General features: G+C 42.7%; 1 protein-coding gene across 4 annotated transcripts in view; it reads left to right on the plus strand.

The window, feature by feature from the left end:
- MAPK9 (mitogen-activated protein kinase 9) overlaps positions 1-25,665 on the plus strand; it is a 59,679-nt gene that overhangs the window by 16,476 nt on the left and 17,538 nt on the right. For 3 of the 4 annotated variants that reach the window (XM_047861630.1, XM_047861616.1, XM_047861613.1), the window contains exons 2-5: positions 453-623; positions 12,245-12,374; positions 15,147-15,205; positions 21,010-21,148. In XM_047861630.1, the coding sequence (XP_047717586.1) occupies positions 502-623; positions 12,245-12,374; positions 15,147-15,205; positions 21,010-21,148 (450 nt within the window). In that variant the 5' untranslated portion in view covers positions 453-501. Of the gene's footprint in view, positions 1-452; positions 624-1,052; positions 1,289-12,244; positions 12,375-15,146; positions 15,206-21,009; positions 21,149-25,665 lie in introns of those variants that run through there. The other variant, XM_047861620.1, reaches the window with a different exon arrangement.

Raw genomic sequence — 25,665 nt, forward strand, 5'->3', positions numbered from 1 at the left:
GACTGGCCCACTTGTGTTTTCTGCAGGAACTGTAGACAGAATCCCTTGGAAACCTCTCCCCAGTGCCTTCATCCCTGGTTGAGGCAGCCCGGCATAAGCTAGTTCTAAAGGAGGCGAGCTGATGAGAATCACTCAGTGACATAATCCTGTCATGGCTAGCAAAAATGGACAAATAAAAGAAGGGCTGTTAGTTTCTAGTCCGCTCCCTTAAAACATGGTCATGTGGGGCCTCAATGTTCCTTCCTTTCATGATGGTCTTGTGCCTCTGAAATGTCGTTGCATTTTTTTGTTTGTTTGTTTTGCACTTTGCTTAAGTTCAGAACTTGGTCCAACCAACTTTATCAACTTACAGCCACGTTGTCTTACATGCCAATAAACTTGCAACCCTATGAAGTGAGCTGTGCCTGTATCATCTCAGAAAGAGTGCATGTTCATTCTGTTTCTCTTTTAAGGAACCTGACCACTGTACCAGCTCTTTGGAATATTCTATGATACTACATCATGAGTGACAGTAAATGTGATAGTCAGTTTTACAGTGTGCAAGTGGCAGACTCAACTTTCACTGTCCTGAAACGTTACCAGCAGTTGAAACCAATTGGCTCTGGAGCCCAAGGGATTGTTTGGTAAGTATGCTCTGTTTCAATAGCATGGACTGAGTTTTTGTCATAATAAAAACCCAATAAAATGAAGTTGTCAGAACTTAGAAACGCTGATGATTAAAAAAAATACTCTTTTCTTTGCAATAGGTTTTTGAACTATATCAGATCAAGCTCTTGCTCTAGTTATATGTAGTCATATTGTAGGATACAGACCTCAATTCTTAGAATGCTGCATAAATTTATAGTTTGCGATTTTTGTTTTTTTCCCTTTGTTTTTTTTTCTTTTCTTTTCTTTTCTTTTTTTTTTTTTTTTCCATTTCCCTGTCATTAGATACTAGAGTAATAGGTATGACAGTGAGTTGTAACAGAAATTTGGAGTTTTATTCATTTCTTCATCCTGGCCACCTTTCCCCTCTCCCCCTTTTATCCCCAATCACTCCTATTCATTTCTAGGCGCCGTCACTGCAGTGCCTTGCCCTTCATTGGCAGGATGAGGCCAGTCAGTGTCATTATCACCCCATGGATTAACCAGGAAGGGCTGCTGTGTGAGGGGTTGGGCTGGCCGTCTCTTCCTTGGTGTCTCACTTCAACCATGTGTCCAGCCCGTCAGAACCGTTGGTCTGACCCTGAACCTTAGTCTCTTGCATGGTAAGACAGTCAGCTGCCGCGACATCACCGGCCAGCTAAAGGTAAAGTCTTTCACGTGTTTTCTAGACTACAGTTATCAGCGCTTCCCAAACTTTTCAACCCATAGTTTTCTGGGCAAGGCTTTTCTTTTCTTTTCTTTTCTTTTCTTTTTTTTTTTCTTTTTTCTTTTTTGGGTCAATAAAAACAAGGTTGTCTTTGCATCTAAAATAAACTGTGTTGGAGCTAAATATCCACTGTTTACAACTTGTAGGCAGAGGGGATTCAAGATAAAAGAGAACAAACTCTTCTAGATGTTCTGGTAGGGGGGCTTAATGTTCTCATTAGAGATTTTGAGTCTAGAGACCCAGCGCTTTGTAATTGATCCTCGGTTATGGAGACCTGAGATCCGGGAAGTCCTTCCCATTGTTCCCTTTAGCCTAGGTGGTTGGAGCCCTGGGAGCTAAGAGGAAATGACATTCAGAACTTCACAGAAAAACTAATGTAGGAGAAGGGGCTGTTTGGGAGGAATGCCCAGTCTGGGTCTAAAATAAGGGTGATCTTAATTTCCAAAAGATAACACACTGTATTGCTATTTAAATCCATTGTGCCAAGAGAAGTTTTAAAGTCATTGGATGGTTCAAGTGAGGACACTTTGAAATGTATAAAAAGTTCTAGACAATAAAACATTCTTTTGATTTATAATCCATCTCTTACTTGGAATCGCATAGTAATTTGATACAGGTAATTTGGCAAGGCTGATATTAACAACATTTAATGTAATAACCACATTGAGAGTCAACCTCTCAATTTGGTTCATAAGTAATTCTAAATAAAGTTCATGAGTAAAAAAAGTTCATAAGTAATTGCAAAATGGAAGGTTTTGTAAATGGGAGGCAGTTAAAATTAATGACTTCATTACAGCATGTAAATAACAGTAAAATCACATGTTACTTTATAAAATACCATTTTGCAGAGATTGGTTTTGACTTCCAGGTTGTATACTCTACTTTTCATCTTTAATTTTTACAGACATGTTTAATAATGAAATTATTCATCACAGATGTGTATTTTTTATTAAAAAATTTTCAGTTTTTAAACAAAAGTTCCTAATATGCCATTATAAGCTAAACCTCATCTGAGAAAGCAGTGGCAGAATTATAGTATGGAAAGTTCTGAATTAAAAAAAATTTTTTTTGACTCAGAGCCCAGAAATAAACCCATACATTTATGGCCAGTTGATTTTGGAAAAGTTCTCCATGGTCATCCATTGGGGAAAGAGCAGTCTCTTCAACAGATCATGCTGGGGCAAGTGTATGTCCACATGCAGAAGGCACGTCATGTGTTGGACCCTTGCTTCACATTGTGTAGAAGGTTAACTCAAAATAAATCATTGACCTAAACGTAAGTGCTGGAAGCATAAACTCCTAAAAGAAAACCAGGGAAGCTTCATGACTTTGGATTCTTAGAAATGACACCAAAAACATGAGCAACAAATTGGACTCCATCAAAATTTAAAACTTTGGTGCATCAAAGGACACTGTCAACAGAGTGAAGAAACCACCCACAAAATGGGGAAATGTTTGCAAATCATATATCTGGTAAGCGTCTAGTATCCGGAATGTATAAAGAACTCTTACAACTTTAAAAAGACAACCCAATTAAAAAAAAAAACAAAACACAGCCGAAGGACTTGAATAGAATTTCCCCAGAGGGGATATATAAATAGATAATAAGCACATGCAGAGGTGCTCAGCATTCGTCATTTGGGAAATGAAATCAAAACCACAGTGAGTTACAACTTCATACCCACTAGAATGGCCATGATCAACACAACAGAAAATAAAAAATGTTGGCAAGGATGTGAAGAAGTTAGAAGCCTCATGCATCGCTGGTGAGAATGTAAGATGCTGCGGCCTCTTGTGGAGAACAGTTTGACAGATCCTCAACGCAGAATTACCACGTGACCCAGTAACTACTCCTAGGTATATACCCCAAAGAATTAAAATCCATTGTACCAACAAAAACTTACACAAATGCTTTGTACACTGTAACAAAGGTGTACACAGATGCTTGTAGCAGCAGTATTCGCAATAGCCAGAAGGTAGCCCAAATGTCCATCAGGAGATGATGAATAGATGCACAAATTGTGTTCTGTGCACACATAGGGTTTGATTCATAAAAGGACCAAAGCCCTGACACGTGCTACAACATGGATGATCCTCAAGAGCACGCTAAGTGAAAGAAGCCAGACGTTTATATGAGATGTCTAGAGTAGGTGGGTGCCTGGAGGCAGATGCAGACTGGTGGTTAGCAGAGGCAGGGGGGACGGGGGGATGGGACACAGCTGCTTACAGGGTATGGGCTTTCCCTTTGTGTTGACAGAAATCTTTTGGAATGATACAGAGCTGGTGTCCACACAACATCATGAATAGACTGAACGTCACTGAATCATTCACTTTCAACTGGTTAATTTTGTGTGTCTGTGAATCTCACCTCAAATATTTTCTTTAAAAAAAGAAAGCAAACTGGAGGGATGCCTGGGTCACTCAGCCTTGATCTCAGTGTTGTGAGTTCAAGCCCCACATTGGGCGTGAAGTCTACTTTAAAAAAAAAAAGCAAACCGGAAGGTGCCTTACAGCAAGGCTATTTTATCATTTTGTCATTTGGATATTTAACTCCTGATACTAAAGCATTGTATGTAATGGTATTTTTACACTGTACAGTGTGTAAAATATGTTGTCATTTCCCCATAGTAGCTTGACTTCTATATTGACAGAATCTTAATAGTAAAATCACTTAAATCTTAATGTTTTCCTTTACATGATTTCATGACAATTTTGTTAATACTTGTGGGAGCAGCTTTTATCCCACATGCAGAAAGGTAGGCAGAAAGAAGTACATGAGGGCTAAAACCCTGACGCTGTTCTAAATCTCATCTCTTGCAAATCCCCATTTCCATTAGCGTGAGTTTTGATTCTAAGGCAAGATCAAAGGCTGGGTTTTTGTTGTTTTCTGCTCAAGTGAGAAGTCATTACTTGGAACTAATTAAGCTTAATTAATTAATTAAAACTTGATGAGCCCATGCGCAGCTAACAGTTTATTTCACAATCTTCGATGTCACTATTCACTTACCTTTGTAACCCAGACGGTTACTTGTTACCAAACCAAAGCCTGTTGGGCTAACTTCACAGGATGCATGGAAAAGGGGTTAGTTAACTTGATTCAGATGACTGATGTCTTCTGGTAGAGATGTGTGTACAGCTGTGAAAATCTTTCTTGGGCTTCTGGGATGTTTCATCTGTTGGCCTTCAGATGAAGTGCTATCCTGGGAGCTGGGCCCATAGTTGGAGACCTGCCTTCTGTTATCATGTCATTGCTCCTTTCTCCCAGAGTCTGTGTGGCCTTGCTGTTGGCCAGGCGGGTGGGTGACTGACTGCTCCTCGCCTTGCCGGTGGGTTGAGGCTTTGGGGTCCCCTTGAGCCACAACAATGGTGATCCTCAGAATGAGAGAGTACTTCCCCTGTGATACCCCCTCCACCCCATCTTCTGAGTATTTTTTCCCAGATCTGTTTTGCACAGCATCGTGGGTATTGGCATTCTGCTTTGAGGGCCTCAAAAGAAAAGTGTTCAGTATGCGGTGCAAGGAGAGGGTCTTTCACCCTCTCCTAGAAGCTACTAACTACCGTTAGTTAGAAACTACTAACGGTGCCAGTCAGGCCCCTTTCTTTCCTCCAGTGACAGAAGGGCCCGAGTGTCCCCCACCATCAAGCCCTAACTTCTAGATAACTGGTTCTCTGCAGCCGTTCTTTCCCTGCAAACATGACTATTACTTTTGTCCCCACTGCATGTGGGGATTGGATTGTCCTCAGAAGCCCACCAGTCTTTAAGACACTGTCACTGGTCTTTCAAGACTAATCTCATCTATGAAACATCCCCAGCTAATCTCAGCTCACATTTAGAATAAAGCCTCCTCTCTGGTTGAACCAAATGCTTCATTGATGTGCACACTACGTGAGCGCGCGCACACACACACACACACACACACACACACACTTCAGAACTAGAAGATAATAGATTTGTGTTTTAAACCAAATTTGTGGTAATTTGGTACAACAGCAATAGGAAACTAACAGAGGCATGTGTGTTCTTACATTTTTGAAAATAAAATGTAGTAGCAATAGTGCATGGTTTGCAAAACTTGTTAATCATCTGTGTAAACTAGAGCTTTATGAAGACCTAGGGACTAGGGTGCAGCGACACCAAAGTGCAGGTACTGGTCTGGGATTAAGTGGAAGAGCTGGGACCAGAGGAAAATATTCTGCCTCTTAATTTTGAATAGCTTTTGCAATTGCCTCTTGTTTCCATATTTTTGTTCATTAAAAATGTTAGTGAAATAGGGGTGCCTGGGTGGCTCAGTTGGTTAAGCATCCGACTCTTGACTTCAGCTAGGGTCGTGATCTCACAGTTTATGAGATCGAGCCCCACGTTGGACTCCACACTGTCAAGCGTAGAGCCTGCTTGGTATTCTCTCTTTCCCTCTCTGTCTCTCTGCCCCTGCCCTGCTTTCTCTCTCTCTGTCAAAATAAACATTTTTAAAATGTTAATTAAATAAATTAGGAAGTAAGTTTTGAAATGTTTATCACTTTGAATCATTCATAAATATCAACTATATTATTTAATAAAATTAAGTAACTGCAAGATTTTGTTGAAGCTGTAGCGGGGGAAAAGTGTGTATGTTTCTTTCTTATCTGTTCAGTTTTTCTTTCTCCTAAAATCTCAAGTTGTTCAGCCAAAATAGTGAGAATTATCTGTTTTATGGAACATTTGCATGAAGTTTTTAACTTAAAAAAAAAAAGTTTAATGTTAGATCTGGCAGACCCTAGAAGTCACAGTTACAACCTGAGCATTAAATGGTTAGTCTAGCCTTTACTCCTTTATCTTTCTAGTTCTGTTCACCCATGAATGTCAGCCTCTTCTTACACTGTTTTATTTTCTCTCCACTAGTATGAGTAAATAAACATATAATGTCTGTAACAAAATTTCTGCGATAAAGAAGATTTATAGTGTAAAGCACAGGAAGCCTGTGATGTGGGAAAACTGAGCTCCAAGACCAGCTCTGATCCACACACTCGTAGTTCTTTGTGACCTTGAACAAATCCTTGGGTCTTTGTATGCCTTAACAGTCTCACCTCTAAAGTGAGCAGTTTTAGAGCTTCTGTATTAGAATGATGGATCAGATACCCAACAAAGCAGGAGGGCACTGACAGTAGTCAGTGGGATGAGAGCTTTTAACACATTTCTGAAATGTAAGAAGTAATTGGAAACTTGATGCAGATAAACAGAGCAGGGGAAGTGAGAATAAGTAGCTGAGACATTTGCAGTGAGGAAGAGAACCTATCTAGAGTAAAACCCCAAAGAGGCTGTAGGTGTAGGGATGACAGAGACAGAAAACGAAGGTGAAACAAGTGCCCAGAAATAGGGATGTTAATTAAAAGTGTGTCTATGAAACAGTTGTGCTAGTTGGCTACCAACATCCGCCTGCCATCCCCGTGCTCAGCATTTGCGCCTAGAGAGCAAGTAGGTGAGTGAAGAATTACTAGGCTAGGATCTGGGGATGGACAGAATCCTAGTAGGGGAAGCCCAAAATTTGGGGCTTTTTCCCCTGAGGACCTTTGAGAATTCTAGAGTGCATAGGTGAGAGATTGAGTAATACTTTTGATTGCCTTGGGTGACCAGCAGATTGGAGCCCAGGGTCCTATAAGGGGCCAGGTGAACTTTTTGCCTTGAACTGGGACCAAAAAAGGACTGCACCCAAGAAGTTAAAAATGAACCCGAAAGAAAATGTTGTTAAAAAAAAATTTTTTTAAAGTGGGGAGGGGGTGCCTGGGTGGCTCAGTCAGTTGAGCGTCCAGCTTTGGCTCAGGTCATGATCTCACAGTTCGTGGGTTTGAGCCCTGCGTCGGGCTCTGTGCCGGCAGCTCAGAGCCTGGAGCCTGCTTCAGATTCTGTGTCTCCCTCTCTCTGTGCCCCTCCCCCACTCCCGCTCTCTCTCTGTCCCTCAAAAATGAATAAATGTTGGGGCGCCTGGGTGGCGCAGTCGGTTAAGCGTCCGACTTCAGCCAGGTCACGATCTCGCGGTCTGTGAGTTCGAGCCCCGCGTCAGGCTCTGGGCTGATGGCTCAGAGCCTGGAGCCTGTTTCCTATTCTGAGTCTCCCTCTCTCTCTGCCCCTCCCCCGTTCATGCTCTGTCTCTCTCTGTCCCAAAAATAAATAAAACGTTGAAAAAAAAAAAAAACAGTAAAAAATGAATAAATGTTAAAAAAAAATAAAAAAAAAAAGAATGAACCTGAAAGAAATGGACCCTTGCGGGCACTGCCACTCAGCCTCAAATCACCTCATTTGTTGAACTTGAAGTGAACCCAAATTGCTAGTGCCCCCCACCAGGTGCCCAGCAGAAGTGAATTTAAATTCTAGATATCAAGCTATTTCTAGATAGCAAGCAGTTTTGCAAGTGCGAGGCCCCACACACCATCACAAATGACTTGTCACACAGGAGAATAGACAACATGCATGTGACCCAGCACAAACAGAAAAGAAACAGATCCACAGGGGATATTAGTGTTATTGGAGCCAAACTTTAAATAGCTATGGCATTGTGTTCAGGATGGTAAAAGGCAAGATGAAAAATTTTTGGTAGAAAAGTGGAGACTTAAAAAAAAAACTAAATTGAAATTCTAGAACTGTAAGATATAGAAATTAAATTATGAAGTTAATGGATGGGTTTAATGCCATATTAGATATAACCAAAGAGAGATTTAGTGATCTTAAAGGTGGGTCAGGAAAAAAAAAAATTCAGTGGGGCACCTGGGTAGCTCAGTCAGTTGAGCGTCCAACTTCAGTTCAAGTCGTGATCTCATGGCTCATGAGTTCGAGCCCTGCGTCAGGCTCTGAGCTGAGCCTGTTTTGGATTCTGTCTCCTTCTCTCTCTGCCCCTCCTCCAGCTCACACTCTGTCTCTCCAAAAAACTAAATAAACATTAAAAAAAATTTCAGAATGAAGCCTGGAGAGACAAAAGGGTAGAAAAATACAGAAGAGAGGATGTTTTCATTTTCTATGGCTGCATACTAAGTTACCACAAACTTGGTGTTTTAAAGCAACACCCATTTATGATTTCATACTTCTCATAGGTCAGAAATCTGCATGGGCTTGCCCGGGTTCTTGCCCAACATCGCATGAGGCTGAAATCAAGATGTTGGCTGGACTGTGCTCTTATCTGGAGGCTCCAGGAAAGAATGTGCTTCCGAGCACATTCGCAGGACCCAGTTGCTTGCAGCTGTAGGTCTGAGGTCCCTATCCCTCGCTGTCTGTCAGCCAAAGGCCATTGTGCTCGTAGGGGCTCCTGCATTTCTTCTCACATGGCCCCCTCCACCTTAAAGACAGCAGTGGCACGTCTAATCCTTCTCAGGATAAAAATCTCTCAGACTTTCCCCTCTTCCCACCAGCCAGAGCAAACTCTGCTTCTAAAGAGCTGTCGTGGGACACCTGGATGGCTTGGTTAGCATCTGACTTCAGCGAAGGTCATGATCTCGTGGTTTGTGAGTTCGAGCCCCACATCAGGCTATGCACTGACAGCTTGGAGCTTGGAGCCTGCTTCAGATTCTGTGTCTCCCTCTCTCTCTGCCCCTCCTCCACTCATGCTCTATCTCGGTCTCTCTCAAAGATAAATAAACATTAAAAAAAGGGGGGGGGGTCTGTTGTGATTAGATTAGACCCCATCTCCCATTTGTTAATGAGTATGCTTAGCCCCGCTTATAGAACACAGGGTCAGCATACATAAAAACCAAATGCCTAGAAATTAGTACAGCAAAACACTTTGACAATGCTTCGGCGTTCCTACTCTTAGCTATCTACTCATCAGAAATGCATGTATAAGGGACCCAGAGCCATGTGTGAGAATGTTTATGACCATGTTTCTTATAATTGCTAGCAAACTGAAAATAACTGAAGTATACATCAACGTTATGTCATGTAGTCATGCAAAGGAATATTATAGCAATGACACAGAATGAATTCTAGCTACACACAACAACAGGTGAGTCTCCCAGATGTAATGTTGAGTGAAAGAAGTCAGACACAAACGGTTTAAAAAAACAGACAAAAATAAGCCATGGGGGTGGGAGGGGGAGGGAGCTTGAAGATGCATGTTTAGCTGGTAAAAGCAAGGAAGTGATGATCATAAAAATCAGAATGAGTTATCATCTTTGGGGACAGGAGGGATAGTGATTAGTAAGGGGAGGCTTTGGGGATGCTGACGAAACATGATTCTTTGTGACACATCATTGAACTGAGGAACAGGAAGAGAATCAAAGGGATGAAAATGAGACAAGCAACATTGGAAATCCGTGGAGTTCCAAAAGAAAGCTGATTTTGAAGTCAGAAGACAAACTATCAGTCAACGCTGAGGGAAGAACAAGATCATTTATCTTCCATGGACTCTTTCTGAAGCAATTCCTTGAGGATGTACTCCACCAAGAAAGAGAATACAGGAACATATATGACCAGCATGGAGACCAGTGAAAAGAAGTCCCAAGGTGGTGGCTTTACAGCAGGCCGTGAAAGAAACTCCAAGAAAACATATCTTCAAAAAAATGGAATAGACCTTAAACAATAGCTCATGTGAGCAAGGTGGGAAGCACGGGGGATAGACTTTAGAAAGGGATATTTTTCTTCTCTTAAAAAGAAAAAATGCTGGGGTGCCTGGGTGGCTTAGTCGGGTAAGCATCCGACTTGGGCTTAGGTCATGATCTCATAGTTCATGGGTTCGAACCCCACGTCGGGCTCTGTACTGATGGCTCAGAGCCTAGAACCTGCTTCGGATTCTGTGTCTTCCTCTCTCTCTGCCCCTCCCCCTCTCATGCTCCATCTCTCTCTCTCTCTTTCTCTCTCTCTCTCTCTCTCTCTCTCTCTCAAAAATAAATAAATATTTTTAAAAAAGAAAAAATGCTTATTGGAAACTTATGGTGGAACAGCTAGAAGAAGTCATGGCCTAAAGTGTCAAACAGCTTTAAAAAGACATGATGTTTGAGCAACTGATGGGATGTAAGAAAAGAAAAACCATCTGACTTTGATGCCAGAAACAATCTCATTCCCTTGTGAGTGACAAGAAGGGTCATGTGATCCTTGGAAAATGAACTGTCATCCTGGCTCTGCTGTTAGAGACATTTGCGTGTGCATGCATACATACTCTGTGTGTCTTGGCTTTCAACTTGTAGACACATCCGAAAGAAGACACACGGAAGACGTAGTTGTAGAGACTTAACAGATATGTTCTCTAGCTTGACCATTCAAGACAGAAGTTTGGAGGAGGGGAAAGAGAGTAGAGCCCTGAAGGCAAAAGAGATGGAAGGTGATGGTCTTATCTTACATACTGGGAGTCCAGAGGCTCCCTTGAAGGTTGATGGAACAAGAAATTTAGGCACGTTGTTTCAAGTTACAAAGGTAACCAAGGGAAAAGTTCAAAATGACGTGAGAGCAAAAAGCTGGGAAGAGTTGGGGGTTTCAAGTAAGTGGTTAAATCTTCAGTTTGGCGGAATAGACAGACAATTTCTGAAGTTGATACATGAGGAAACGGTAATAAAAGTATATTCATCTAGAGTTGAGAAGTGACCACAAGAATTAAAACCAGGAAAAATTGAAGGGGGTTGCTCCCGCAGTTCAAACTACTAGTGAGGAAGTAGGTGTCTGCTCAGAAGCTCATAATTAGTCCATTTGGCTCATTTGGGACAAAAACTTTTGAGATCAAGAAAGGTGTGTCTGTTTTCAAGTTCTTAACACTGGGAAATATATGTAGGTACAAATGCACATGTGTATATGTACATTAATTATATGTTGCACAATAGATTTATCTTTAACATTTTATAATTCATATGAATGATGCATTTCCATATGGGCATGTAGATTTACGTATGTGTATACGTGTACACATAATGTGAACTGAATTAAAGAGAAACAATTACAAAGCCACGTGAAGTTTCTAATCATTAACCAAATGCTACCATGGACAGCCTTCAATTTAAAATCCATTCAATTAAGTTAGGGCTGTTGGAAAAACAAAACAAAACAAAACAAAACAAAACATTAATAGAAGTGTATAAGTGGAAACAATGTTACAAACTGAATAGAATAAGTAGAAACAGTGTTTTAAATGGTGCTTCAGTTCTGAGGTGGTCTTTGGCAGCTTTTAACCTCTGATGTACTATTAGTACTAATTTGTATAAAATGTACCATCAGGCTACTCAATTCTCCCTATTTTCTGGAGGAAAAGGAACTATAAATTTCAACTTGGAACTTGAGATGCCAGAAACACAGCCTCTGCAGGATTTTATTCTTACTATAACAGTACAAGGAGTTATTTCTAGTAGAATTTTATATATAGTAATTGCTTACATTAGCGGTTTTGTATCTTGAAGATTTACCATGAGCTGAGATCTTGGCTTCTGTTTTCTCTTTAGATTTTTTTGTCTGGGAAAAACACAATCAAAACTTATATTTATTATATTCTTCTCATGATCTCAACCATTTCCTCCACCATGATACTCCAGAATATACTTCTATTTTATTCTGTGATAACCAGTGACCCTCCCGCCCCAACTTATTGGCATATTTAAACTGAAGACTTCGTTTCTTGACTGGTCTTACATCCTGTGTATTGAATTACTTGGTTCTGAATATAATGATATCAACTAATATGATGAGAAGTCAGTGTGCAAAGAATTGTTGAATCCCATCCTAACTGTAGCTGCCCTGTCTGTACCTCTGCAGAGCAGTGAGTCTGTCCCACATTCTCAGACAACTTACCTTGGTCTTGACGTGTAGAAGTACCTTGAGTAGAAACAAGCAGAAAGAGATTTCCTTATTTGTTACTTATTTAAAAAGATAATGCCTTGAATGTACATTCTACATTGCAGTATTTTCCAGAATCATCCTAATGGGTTCCTTATTATATTTCCTAATTATAGTGCTGCTTTTGATACAGTTCTTGGGATAAATGTTGCAGTCAAGAAACTAAGCCGTCCTTTTCAGAATCAAACCCATGCAAAGAGAGCTTATCGTGAACTCGTCCTCTTAAAATGTGTCAATCATAAAAATGTAAGTTATGTCTATGTTTTCTCCATATAATGTTGTCCATAATGGGATAACCTTCTGGGTCTTTGGATATATGTTGGGTTTAGACTTAGGGTAAACTGCTAATAACAGTAACCATTTAAATGATTATATTTTATTTATAAAATTCTTTTTTTAAATAACTTTTTAAAATTTATTTGTTTTGAGAGAGACAGCATGAGTGGGGCAGGGCCAGAAGGAGAGGAAGAGAGAGAATCCCAAGCAGGCTCTGCATTGGCAACACAGAGCCCCATGTGGGGCTTGAACCCATGAGACCGTGAGATCATGACCTGAGCTGAAACCGAGAGTCAGACGCTTAACCGACTGAGCCACCCAGGCACCCCTGTTGATAAAATTCTTAATTAACCTTGGGGAAATTGAAGTCAGCCAGAAGCAGCATGGTCCAGTTTGGGTCACTGAAGAGGGTTAGCAATATCAATTAACTGTGTAACTATTTGAGTTTCAGTATTTCTATTTCTATAAAATGGCAATAGTATGAACCTAACAAACTGAGACACTACATATTCTTTTTAGAAAAACGTTGTTCTAGAAGTAGCTTTTTACCTTGTACTGTGGACATTTCAGGTTTAAATATGTCAGTAGATGGTGTGATATTCAAGATAGCTATACTTGGCATCTCCACAGAAATCAAAGCACTGTAAATTTTAAGGAGAAATTGTAAGTTTCCAGAAAATGAGGTACTCAGGCACATTGGATGTCCGCCACTAGTCTCTAAGCATTATTGTAAGCATGATTTTGATAACCTTGCCTTGTTATTAAAAAAATCATCACATGTTATGTCTGGAAGGGTCTTTGGAGATCACCCCTTGTGACCCCTTTTTTTGTTGATGAGTATTTAAGACTACACTCAATTTCATGCTGCTCCCTTTGTTTTAGCATAAATGCTGGATCTTTCTGGTATAGGGACATCACATACAAAACTAAGATAAGTTTATTCTTTTGAGTTTGTTTTTAATTTCTCCAGTGTATGCTTTATTTTACTTTTACATTTAAAAATTTTTTTCAGATTATACAAAAGTATGGTTATTATTTTTTTAATTCAAACAATATAAACAAAGAGGCAAAAATCCTTGACTCCCACAGTGCATTATCATTAACATTTTGGTGAGCATTCTTACATACGTATGTACATACACACATGAACTCGACCTTCTGTGTTATTGTAAATACTGCTTTTTCCCTCATGGAATGTTTCTGGACCTCAGATATATTAATGAACATAGATGGAAACCATTTTTTAAATGGTACAGATGCACAGTATTTATTTAACTAGTCACCTGTTCCTGGATATTTAGATTGTTTCCAGTTTTTGCTATTATAATCAATACTGCCACAAACATCCTTAACATGTACTTCGCACGCATGTCCAGGTCAACTTCTTGGCCAAAGCATACTCTGCACACCTGGTTTTAATATATGCTGACACATTGACCTCAAGAAAGACCATCAATTTTACACTTCCATTAAGAGTATCTGAGAATGGGGTGCCTGGATGGCTCAGTCGGTTGTGTGTCCAACTTCAGCTCAGGTCATGATCTCATGGTTCCTGAGTTTGAGCCCCGCATCAGGCTTACTGCTGTTAGCACAGAGCCTGCTTTGGACCTTCTGTCTCCGAAGCAGTAAGCCTATACATATGTATATTTATAAAAGACTATCTGAGATTTTTGTTGTACTTTACCAATCTAAGAGATGACAAATGATATCTTATTCTTACTTGTGAAGTTGAGTTCTTTTGCATATTTCTATTAGCCATTTATTTTTAAAGAATTTGTTTTCTGTGGCCTTTGTCCATTTTTCTCTTGGGCTGTTGGTGTCTTTCTTATGCATTTAGGGAGGATCTTTGGATGCTAAAGCTACCAACTCTCACTTCTTTTCCATTTGACCCCAATTAAGTTGTTTTTGCCATGCTTTTTTTTTTTTTAATTTCAGTTTGGGTTTAATGTAATAAAATTTTGTAGGTTTCCTGTCATGCTTAGAAAAATGCTTTTCTACATTAGAATTACATAAATGTTTATCCATGTTTTAATGTTTTATGATTTCATCATTTACATTTAAATCTTTGTTCCATTTGGGGTTGATGTGAAGATTGAAGTATGGATCCGATTTTATTTTTCCCTCGGTTAACCAGCCACCCCAGTTCTATATACTGAATCATTCCTCTTTCCCTTGATCATTTGAAATGACTGAGGATGTGTGTTTGATGCTCAAGCAGTGGGACTCATCACTTAACTGTTGGGGTGCCAGGACCAAGGCCTGTGGTAGAGGCCTTTCTAGAACCCTCTTTAAGTAAATACATAACACTGTGAGGGGTTCATCTTCATCATACTAAAGATACAAGTTTCACCTTCATATTTCAAAGCTTTAGAAATTTGTAGATAGTATTTAAGTTTTCGCAGTTAACATATTGCTTTGTTTAGTCTTTTTCTACCCACAATTTCTATTCTTTTATGTTCAGAACCTGAAAGACATTATATGTTAAAATTCTGTCATAATAAGTTACTAGAAACACATAAAATGTGATTTGATTAAAAGTACATCTTATTTCCAAGGTGAGAACCCTAATCATTTTACTTTTCTCAAATGCCACGTAATAGGATATTTTGGTAAAGCTAATAACAATAATAAATACTGAGTTCTGCTGTGATTTGTTTTTCAGTTTTAGTAAATTTTAACATTAAACTTAATTTTTATAGTTAAAGTTACGACATGCTGAGGTAAAATAAATTTTCTTTTCAGATAATTAGTTTGTTAAATGTGTTTACACCACAGAAGACTCTAGAAGAATTTCAAGATGTGTAAGTATCATTTTTACTCAGTGATGCACTGTGTATCAAAGACTGAAAACTTAGAAAAGTAACTGCTTGTTTTACTTAGGAAATGTAGGTAGTAACTATACATTTATTTGTTTGTTTGTTTGTTTATTTAAGAGAGAGAGAAAGAGAGAGAGAGCACATGTGAGCAGCGGAGGGTCAGAGAGAGGGAGAGAGAGAATCCCAAGCAGGCTCTGCGCTGCCAGCATGGAGCCAAACGCTGGTCTCAATCCCTCAAACTGAGATCGTGACCTGAGCCGAAATCCAGAGTTGGACGTTTAATCGACTGAGCCAACCAGGCGCCCCAAGTAGCAGTATAGTTTTAATGATAGACACTTTTTTCTCTGGAGAAATGTTAAGAAAGATCGATAATAATATTCAGTATTTGTGCCTAGATATTATCATCTCCATAACAGGTAAAGGATGACCGAAAATAATTCTTCAGAGGAGACAGTGACCATTAATGCTGCCAATTCACTTTGCTGAAATACAAAATGTTTTTCTCCACTCCCCCAAAACCCAGGATTGTAGGGTTTGAGTGTTTATAGTTATTATTTGAAATGATTATGTTGTTAAATATTGTATGTTTCCACAATCTGAAATAGAATTATCTTAGAATAAAATGTTAATTTATCATATTGAAATGCCCAATTCATCCTAAATTTACTGGTGTATTCATTGAAAAAATATTTGATTGCCATTTGTGTGCTAAGCACTCTCTTGGACCTGGCATACTTTAGTGACCCAAAGCAGGCAAAAATCCCTTTTATTATTTAAAATTGCAGGTGAGGGGCATCTGGGTGGCTCAGTTTCTTAAGCATCTGACTCTTTTCTTTTTTAATTCTTTTTTTAATGTTTATTTATTCTTGAGAGATAGAGACAGCGCAAGCAGGGGAGGGGCAGAGAGAGAGGGAGACACAGAATCCAAAGCAGCCTCCAGGTTCTGAGCTGTCAGCACAGAGCCCGACCCAGAGCTTGAACCCACAAACCACGAGGTCATGACCTGAGCCAAAGTCAGACACTTACCGACTGAGCCACCCAGATGCCCCTTAAGCATCTGACTCTTGATTGATCTCCCCTCAGGTCTTGATCAGAGTTGTGAGTTCAAGCCCCATATTAGGTTCTGTGCTGGGCTTGGAGCCTACTTAAAAAAAAAAATTGCGGGTGATCATAGTCCTTCTGAGAGCTTTTGAGAAGGCCAGAGAAGATAAGCAATCAGCACAAGCAGGGCAATGATGCCATCATAAGAATGTGCTCTGGAAGAAGTGGGGCATGGTGTAGGGGTCAGTAGTGCTGGCAGTTAGGAGTCAGGCTGTAATCGTAAGCAGGGTGGTAGGAGAAAGACATCACTGGATTGGTGACATTTGAAGAAAGCCTTGAAGGAGGTGAGGGGTTAGTCCTACAGGTATTTGAGGGAAGATGGTATCAAGATAGAAGGAACGGCAGAAGTGGGGCAGTGTGGAAGTGGGGCCATTCCTGGTGGGCTCTGAGTTGCAAGTGGCCAGTGTGGCTGGAGTTGGGCAGCAGAGGAGAGAAGTGGGGGACGCTCAGAGAAGTGATGGGGCCAGACGCTGCCAGGCCTCTGGGCTATTGTAAGGACTTCCTTCTACTCTAAGACAAGGCAGTGAGACTTGAGCAGAGGCGTGAGCTTCTCTGACTTACATTTATATTTTCAAAGAATAACTTTGGTTTCTGGGTTGCAGTGTGGAGGACTGCAGTGTGGGGACTGTGGTGCAAGGACTGCAGTGTGCAGGACTGTGGCATGGAGGACTGCGGTGTGAGTACTACAATGTGAGGACTGCAATGTGACGACTGCAATGTGAGGACTGCAGTGTGGAGGACTCCACCATGGAGGATTGTAGCGTGAGGATTGTGGTGTGAGGACTGCGGTGTGAGGACTGAGGCGTGGAGGACTGCGGTGTGAGGACTGCGGCGTGGAGGACTGCAGTGTGAGGGCTGCAGTGTGGAGGACTGCAGCATAGAGAACTGTAGTGTGAGGACTGCAGTGTGGAGGACTATAGTGTGAGGACTGTAGTGTGAGGACTGCGACATGGAGGACTGCAGTGTGAGGACTGCGGTGTGAGGACCGAGGCGTGGAGGACTGCGGTGTGAGGACTGAGGCGTGGAGGACTGCGGTGTGAGGACTGAGGCGTGGAGGACTGCGGTGTGAGGACTGAGGTGTGGAGGACTGCAGTGTGGAGGACTATAGTGTGAGGACTGTAGTGTGAGGACTGCGGTGTGGAGGACTGCGGTGTGGAGGACTGCAGCATGGAGGACTACAGTGTGGAGGACTGTAGTGTGAGGACTGCGGTGTGGAGGACTGTAGTGTGAGGACTGCGGTGTGGAGGACTGTAGTGTGAAGACTGTAGTGTGAGGACTGCGGTGTGGAGGACTGTAGTGTGGAGGACTGTAGTGTGAGGACTGCGGCGTGAGGACTGCAGTGTGGAGGACTGTAGTATGAGGACTGAGGCGTGGAGGACTGCAGTGTGGAGGACTGTAGTATGAGGACTGAGGCGTGGAGGACTGCAGTGTGAGGGCTGCAGTGTGGAGGACTGCAGTGTGGAGAACTATAGTGTGAGGACTGTAGTGTGAGGACTGCGGCATGGAGGACTGTGGTGTGGAGGACTGCGGTGTGAGGACTGCGGCGTGGAGGACTGCAGTGTGAGGACTGCAGCGTGGAGGACTGTGGTATGAGGACTGCGGCATGGAGGACTGTAGTGTGAGGACTGAGGCATGGAGGACTGCGGTGTGAGGACTGCGGCATGGAGGACTGCAGTGTGAGGGCTGCAGTGTGGAGGACTGCAGCATAGAGGACTGTAGTGTGAGGACTGCGGTGTGGAGGACTGCAGTGTGGAGGACTATAGTGTGAGGACTGCGGCATGGAGGACTGCGGTGTGGAGGACTGCAGCGTGGAGGACTACAGTGTGGAGGACTGTAGTGTGAGGGCTGCAGTGTGGAGGACTGCAGCATAGAGGACTGTAGTGTGAGGACTGCGGTGTGGAGGACTGCAGTGTGGAGGACTATAGTGTGAGGACTGTAGTGTGAGGACTGCGGTGTGGAGGACTGCGGTGTGGAGGACTGCAGCATGGAGGACTACAGTGTGGAGGACTGTAGTGTGAGGACTGCGGTGTGGAGGACTGTAGTGTGAGGACTGCGGTGTGGAGGACTGTAGTGTGAAGACTGTAGTGTGAGGACTGCGGTGTGGAGGACTGTAGTGTGGAGGACTGTAGTGTGAGGACTGCGGCGTGAGGACTGCAGTGTGGAGGACTGTAGTATGAGGACTGAGGCGTGGAGGACTGCAGTGTGGAGGACTGTAGTATGAGGACTGAGGCGTGGAGGACTGCAGTGTGAGGGCTGCAGTGTGGAGGACTGCAGTGTGGAGAACTATAGTGTGAGGACTGTAGTGTGAGGACTGCGGCATGGAGGACTGTGGTGTGGAGGACTGCGGTGTGAGGACTGCGGCGTGGAGGACTGCAGTGTGAGGACTGCAGCGTGGAGGACTGTGGTATGAGGACTGCGGCATGGAGGACTGTAGTGTGAGGACTGAGGCATGGAGGACTGCGGTGTGAGGACTGCGGCATGGAGGACTGCAGTGTGAGGGCTGCAGTGTGGAGGACTGCAGCATAGAGGACTGTAGTGTGAGGACTGCGGTGTGGAGGACTGCAGTGTGGAGGACTATAGTGTGAGGACTGCGGCATGGAGGACTGCGGTGTGGAGGACTGCAGCGTGGAGGACTGCAGTGTGGAGGACTGTAGTGTGAGGACTGCGGTGTGGAGGACTGCACTGTGGAGGACTGCGGCATGAGGACTGCAGTGTGGAGTACTGTAGTGTGAGTACTGCGGTGTGGAGGACTGCAGTGTGGAGGACTATAGTGTGAGGACTGCGGCATGGAGGACTGCGGTGTGGAGGACTGCAGCGTGGAGGACTACAGTGTGGAGGACTGTAGTGTGAGGACTGCAGTGTGGAGGACTGTAGTGTGAGGACTGCGGTGTGGAGGACTGCACTGTGGAGGACTGCGGCATGAGGACTGCAGTGTGGAGTACTGTAGTGTGAGTACTGCGGCGTGGAGGACTGCAGTGTGGAGGACTATAGTGTGAGGACTGCAGTGTGGAGGACTATATTGTAGAGGACTGTAGTGTGAGGACTGCGGCGTGAGGACTGCAGTGTGGAGTACTGTAGTGTGAGTACTGCGGCGTGGAGGACTGCAGTGTGGAGGACTGTAGTGTGAGGACTGCAGTGTGGAGGACTACATTGTAGAGGACTGTAGTGTGAGGACTGCGGCGTGAGGACTGCAGTGTGGAGGACTGTAGTATGAGGACTGCGGTGTGGAGGACTGTAGTGTGAGGACTGCGGCGTGGAGGACTGCAGTGTGGAGGACTGCAGTGTGGAGGACTGTGGTGTGGAGGACTGCGGTGTGAGGACTGCAGTGTGAGGAATGCAGTGTGGAGGACTGCAGTGTGGAGGACTCCACCGTGGAGGATTGTGGTGTGAGGACGGTAGTGTGAGGATTGTAATGTGGAGGACTCCTCTGTGGAGGACTGCAGTGTGAGGGTAGGGGAGTCGAGAGTGGAGCCTGGCGCTGGCCCAAGCCCCTTCTAGGTTGAAGGTGCTCCCAGCTGAAATGAGGTGGGCTGCAGGCTGAGCAGACTGGAGGGCGAGGTAGAAGCCGGGATCAGTGTTGGACATGGGCCTCGAGACATCTCTTGGATGCCCAAGTCGGCCTGGGAACTGGGCGTTTGGGAGAGGGGCCTGGGTGGAGGGTAGGAACTTGAGAGTTGACGGTCTGTGAATGGTATTTAAAGCATTGAGATCAGAGATCAGAGTAGATGACCAAGACTTGTGATACAGAAGAGGAGGAGGCTGAGGACCAAGGGTTGGCAGCCCCAATGGTAAGAAGTTGGGGAAAGGAGCAGGACACAATCAGCCAGGGACATTTTGACACGGCAGTAAGTCATCAGAAGCCTTGAGGAGGACAGTGTCAGCAGAGGGGTGGGGCTTATGCCCCACTTACTCAAAATGGGAGTAAAAGAAAATGGGAGAAGAATTGGAGATGCCAAGTATACAGACCTCTTTGGGGAGTTTTGCTTGCAGAGAGAATAAGAATCTGGAGCACAGCTGGTGGGAGAAGAAGGTCAGAAATTTTCTTTTTTTTTTTTTTTTTAATTTAAAAAAAAAAATTTTTAACCTTTATTTTTTGAGAGAAAGAGTGTGAGTGGGGTCGGGGCAGAGAGAGAGGGAGACACAGAATCTGAAGCAGACTCCAGGCTCCAAGCTGTCAGCACAGAGCCTGACACGGGGCTCGAACTCATGAACCATGAGATCATGACCTGAGCCGAACTCAGACCCTTAACCGAGGTGCCCCAAGGTCAGAAATTTTCTTAAGGTGAAGCAAGTAACAGCATGGTTTCTATCCTGGTAAGTATGATCCAGTAGCAAAAAAAAAAAAAAAAAAAAAAAATGTAAAGATTTAGGAGAATTTGAATTTTGAGATTCTATTTACTATGATATAAAATTGTTTTGTCTTTAACTTGAAATACATCACAGTGGCAGTTTTTTCCTAAGCTTCTACTAAGTTCCATTATATGTTTACTTCTTGACAGGATACCTTATAAATGTTCGGAGGAAAGTTATCTTTCTTTTATTTTCTTTTCCTTTTCTTTTCTTTTTTTGCTTTAGCCAGTGCAATAACTAGGTAGTAAGTTGTTAGTTTCCTATAAATACAGTTTAGTAACCATGAAGGAATTTGGGGTAATTTTTATGTGTACATGGCTGATCTTTTTTTTCCTCAGGTATTTGGTCATGGAATTAATGGATGCTAACTTATGTCAGGTTATTCATATGGAGTTGGACCATGAAAGAATGTCCTACCTTCTCTACCAGATGCTCTGTGGTATTAAACATCTGCATTCAGCTGGTATAATTCATAGAGTAAGTAGTGATGCCGTGTCAGTTTTGTTTTTAAAATCACAATCATTTTGTTACCGTGATTCTCAAGGTACAAAAGAATTTAATATTTTCAAAAAAAAAATTCTTTGATGTTTGTTTATTTTAGAGAGAGACAGAGAGAGGGCAAGTAGGGGAGGGGCAGAGAGAGGGAGACACAGAATCCGAGGCAAGCTCCAGGCTCTAAGCTGTCAGCACAGAGCCTGATGCGGGAGTCAAACCCACTAATCATGAGATCATGACCTGAGCCAAAGTTGGACACTTAACCGACCACCCAGGCACCCCAATTTTTTTTTAAAGTTGTCAGCATTGAGAATCCAAAGAAACCGTGGGATCATGTCGAGTTTCCAAATCCTGTTGAGAGTAGAAGATGTTTTTGTGAAGTGCCTGGTTCTCCCCAGCCCACTTGAGCCACCCTGGATGTAGGCTTGAGCTGCTCCATTTGATGCTGCAAAAGAAAAAAATAAAATTTTAACCTTTAATTTTGAAGTGATTTAAAAATTACAAGAGCAGGACAGAGAACTACCAAATTATCCCAAACTATTTACCCAGACTCATCTATTAATATATTCACCATTATTTGAAATGGCATTTTTAAAGAGCCAGGAATTTAGGTTTGGGGTTGGGAATGGTTAGAGGCTAAGTAGTAAATTATACCATTGCTTGAGAAATCTTACCTAAATTATGGGCCAAATATCCATTTCTTATGTTGTAAAATTTTGCCACTCCAGCATCCCAGCCCCACTGTTGGGAACTCTGGGAATGGCCTTGGGTGGGCCTCTTGACTGGGCTCTCCTGGGATTTGAACGACAGCTGCCTGGACTATCAAGAAGTAACATTTAAAAACCAGTGAGATACAGTGTAATTCTGTAAGCTGGTTTTAGGAGTTCTTGTTTATTTTTTGACTTGTAGCACTATGTAAGCAGACCATCATGATAGATTTTTTCTTTAACAACTAAAATGTTGTGTGAGGCTATAGGCAGAGATAATATAATTTTGTTGGAAACATTCTTAGCATTCCCTGCGTTATTACCATACTAATTTTGTTGACAGACTGTTGTTAGATATTCTCTTCCAACATCAAGAAGTTGTAATTTCTCTGAACGAAAATCTGTGCAGGGAGAAAGATAGTGAGACAGGAACAATGAAGCCTATTCACATAGAAAAGAATAGAGAGATTTTCAGTGGTGCAGAGTAGATCATTTAGGTGCCAGGAAATGTTGGCCACAGCGGCACAGCCCACCCATTCTGAGAGGACTAAGCTGCCCTCGCCCCTCATCCTCGTCCTGGGCCTCAGGTCTGTGACCCCAAAGCCAGTATGCGTGGGCAGCGTACCTGGTCCTCCCAGGGCCTGTCTGGGGCATCACACACTGAGACGTCCTCCTGACCGGGTGCTGTTTCTTAAAATGTGGCCTTTGCTGCCACCAAGTGTTCAGTTCGAATAATACAAATTTGGTTTAAAAATAGCATTATTTCTCTTTTTTAAGTTTTTATTTAAATTCCAGTTAGTTGACATATAGTGTAATATTAGTCTCAGGTGTACAGTATAGTGATTCAACAGTTCTATACATCACCCAGTGCTCTTCACAACATGTGCCCTCCTTAATCCCCATCACCTATTTAACCCATTCCTTACTCACTTCCCCTCTGGCAACCATCAGTTTGTTCTCTAGAGTTAAGAGTCTGTTTCTTGGTTTGCCTGTCTCTCTCTCTCTCTCTTTCTCTCTTTTTTATCCCTTTGCTTGTTTTTTTGTTTGTTTTGTTTCTTAAATTCCACATATGAGTGAAATATGGCGTTTGTCTCTGCCTTCTTTCACTTAGCATTATAAGTAATATTAATTTTTTTAATTAAAAATAGACTTCCCAACATACCATTCTATTTCTCTTCCTAAAATTTTCATAGGCCTTTGTATAAACGAAGACACTCTTGAACACATTTTGTGTTAAATTCACGTTTTAGAATAAATTTCCAGCCTTATTATTACTAGGCCTCGTAATGTTCAGCCTTATCAGTTTTGTAAAGGGAAACGCTTTGCCTCACTTGTTTCTCCCTTCTTGGAGCAGGAGATTCATGGGGAAGCAATACCTTCACATTCCTGGGGACCTTTTCAGGGCTGAGGCACACACATGCCCATGTTACAGAATGTTCCATCCCTGAAGGTTGGTCCCACTCCTGCTGACCACAAAGTCAAAAAGAGTCCAAAGTCCAAAGAGGTGTCTGCATTGCCCAGCACAATGTTTTGAAACCTGAGGACACCTGAGCAAATGATTCCATGGACCACTTCTCCATCCTGTCCACCACTCCACAGGCCTTGCCATTCTTGTATCTGTTCACACATTTGTGTGCTTGCCAGGCTTTGTTTTACTCATGAAAAGTCATGCATGTTCGTTGTGGGAAAGAGAGAGAAAGCAAAGAGTGAGAGGCCCTGTTGGGACCCCTCCAGGACCCAAGACGTGACCTGCAAGAGTCCTTTAGTGGGTTAACGGTTGTCCGTGAGCCTCTCCAGTCCTTTCTCCTATACACAGATCCATACACAAGATATACCCTTTCAGTTTGGCTTATTAAAGTGCTTTCATACTACACGTAAAATTTAATTATTTGAAAAATAAAACACCCACGGTCCTACCACTTTTTAGAATCACTTCTGTGATTCAAAATTTAAAAGAGGTAAAAGGCCCCCAGCTCTCCGTTGCTGCCTGGAGGTGGCCAGTGATAGCAGTTAGGTGTGTTTCCTTACTAACTTTACAGTGACACTCTCTCCTTATTTATGCTGATACCAACATATCCGCATGTACTTATGTCCTTTTGAATTTATATTTTTCAGAAAGGGGATCAACTTTTATGTAATTGTTCTGCAACTTGCTGAGCAAGTCGGTTGATTTGTTCCTTATTTTAATTAAGGATCAAATAGTTCTAATATTTATTTTAAAAGAGGGTCCCCACTCTCTCCTTCTCATTTCTCACTCCCCAGAAGCAAACCCTGTTCTTTTAGCTGTCACATTGGTGTTTCTGTCTGTATATTGAAATAATAGTGGATCTCTATCCATTGGCCTTTTTTCAGTTGGGGACGTAAGGTACCAATTTAGCTCCATTTTACCCACCCAGACCCACTCCCTGCCACCTTTCCTGTCCCCTGCTTTCCCAGGTATTTACACTGTTGTGAATTGTAAACCTGGAAATCTCAAGTTTGGGCCAGTATCGATAGTGTGTTTTACATCATCGTGACCCCCTACATGCTCTCCGCTGCACAGCCTCCTATTTATACGATGATTGTATTTCTTTTCCTTTCAACATTTTGTCCCTGAAGTTAACAGTACTTGTTTTTTGATTTGTTTGCATTTCTGTTTTCATTGTTTTGTTTTTCAAGGATGGGGTGGTTTTCTATGCTCTACTTGCTAAGTTAACGCTAAGCCTTCTGCGGGGCATCTAGGTTTTCTCTCAGTTCACCCAGATGATGTGCTGTTGCATCACCTGTGAGATCTTGCTCTTGGAGCCTCAGTGCTGCTCCCAGATAGATGGGCTGCCCCCATACCTGATGCGGAGGGATTGTCCTGGACCTGGCCCAGCATTTTCCTGGTGGTTCTCTTCGCTTTTTCCTGGTGGTTCTCTTTGCCTTTTCCTGGTGTTGGACCCCCTGCCTCCGGACCCCTGTCCGATCTTTCTCAGATTACTCCCTTGTTTTGGTGGAACACATCCTCCAGTAGCTTCCCCAGAAGTGGTGCATGGGAGGTAAATTTTCTGAGGCCTCGTATGCCTGAAACTCTTTACTCTGCCCTGCCACATGAGTCATAGTATGGTTGGACATAGAATTCTCCGCTACACATCAGTCGCCCTCCAGGTTGTAAATGCAGCACCCCGTTGTAGTGTGGTATGATTTGGCTTTTGAGCTTTCTAACACCATTCTTCTTCCTGATCCTTTGCAAGTGCCCTGTTGGGTTTTATCTCTGGAATCTTCTAAAAATATTCCTTTATTTCTTTCATTCTAAAATGTTATGATGATATGCCTTGATGTGGAAATTTTTAACTGTGGTGGGCACTTCGTGGCCCCTTCAGTCTGGAAGGCCATGCCATAGAGCTGTGAGAATTGGGGTGGGGCCAGGTTCTCACCAGGTGGGATGCAGGCCTCTACCACAGAGCCCTGTCTTCAGGCTTGTGCCCCTCACCCATGCCCTCCCTGGGCCACATACCAGCACATCTGTTGGTATTATGCCTGAGGCCCTAGTCTGGAAACTTGATTTCAGTTTTTCTCAATTATGGGCCGTACGACTGAAGAAGGAGCCCAGACCTCTCTTCTGGGGTGAAGCTGGGGGGATCTGGAAGGTCTACCATTACCTTTACACAGATCTTTCCAAAACCTCCCTCAGTGTCCCATCCCTGCTGCACGCTGCCTTCTGGAGCACCTGTCGTTCACTTCCTGAGTGTCTCCTGGATTTGTGGTCCCCCTGTCTTGCTTGGGCCACTCACTGAGGTTGGAATGTACTGTACTCAGTCAAGTCATTTC

The sequence above is a fragment of the Prionailurus viverrinus genome, chromosome A1 (assembly GCF_022837055.1).
Source record: "Prionailurus viverrinus isolate Anna chromosome A1, UM_Priviv_1.0, whole genome shotgun sequence".
NCBI lineage: Eukaryota > Metazoa > Chordata > Mammalia > Carnivora > Felidae > Prionailurus > Prionailurus viverrinus.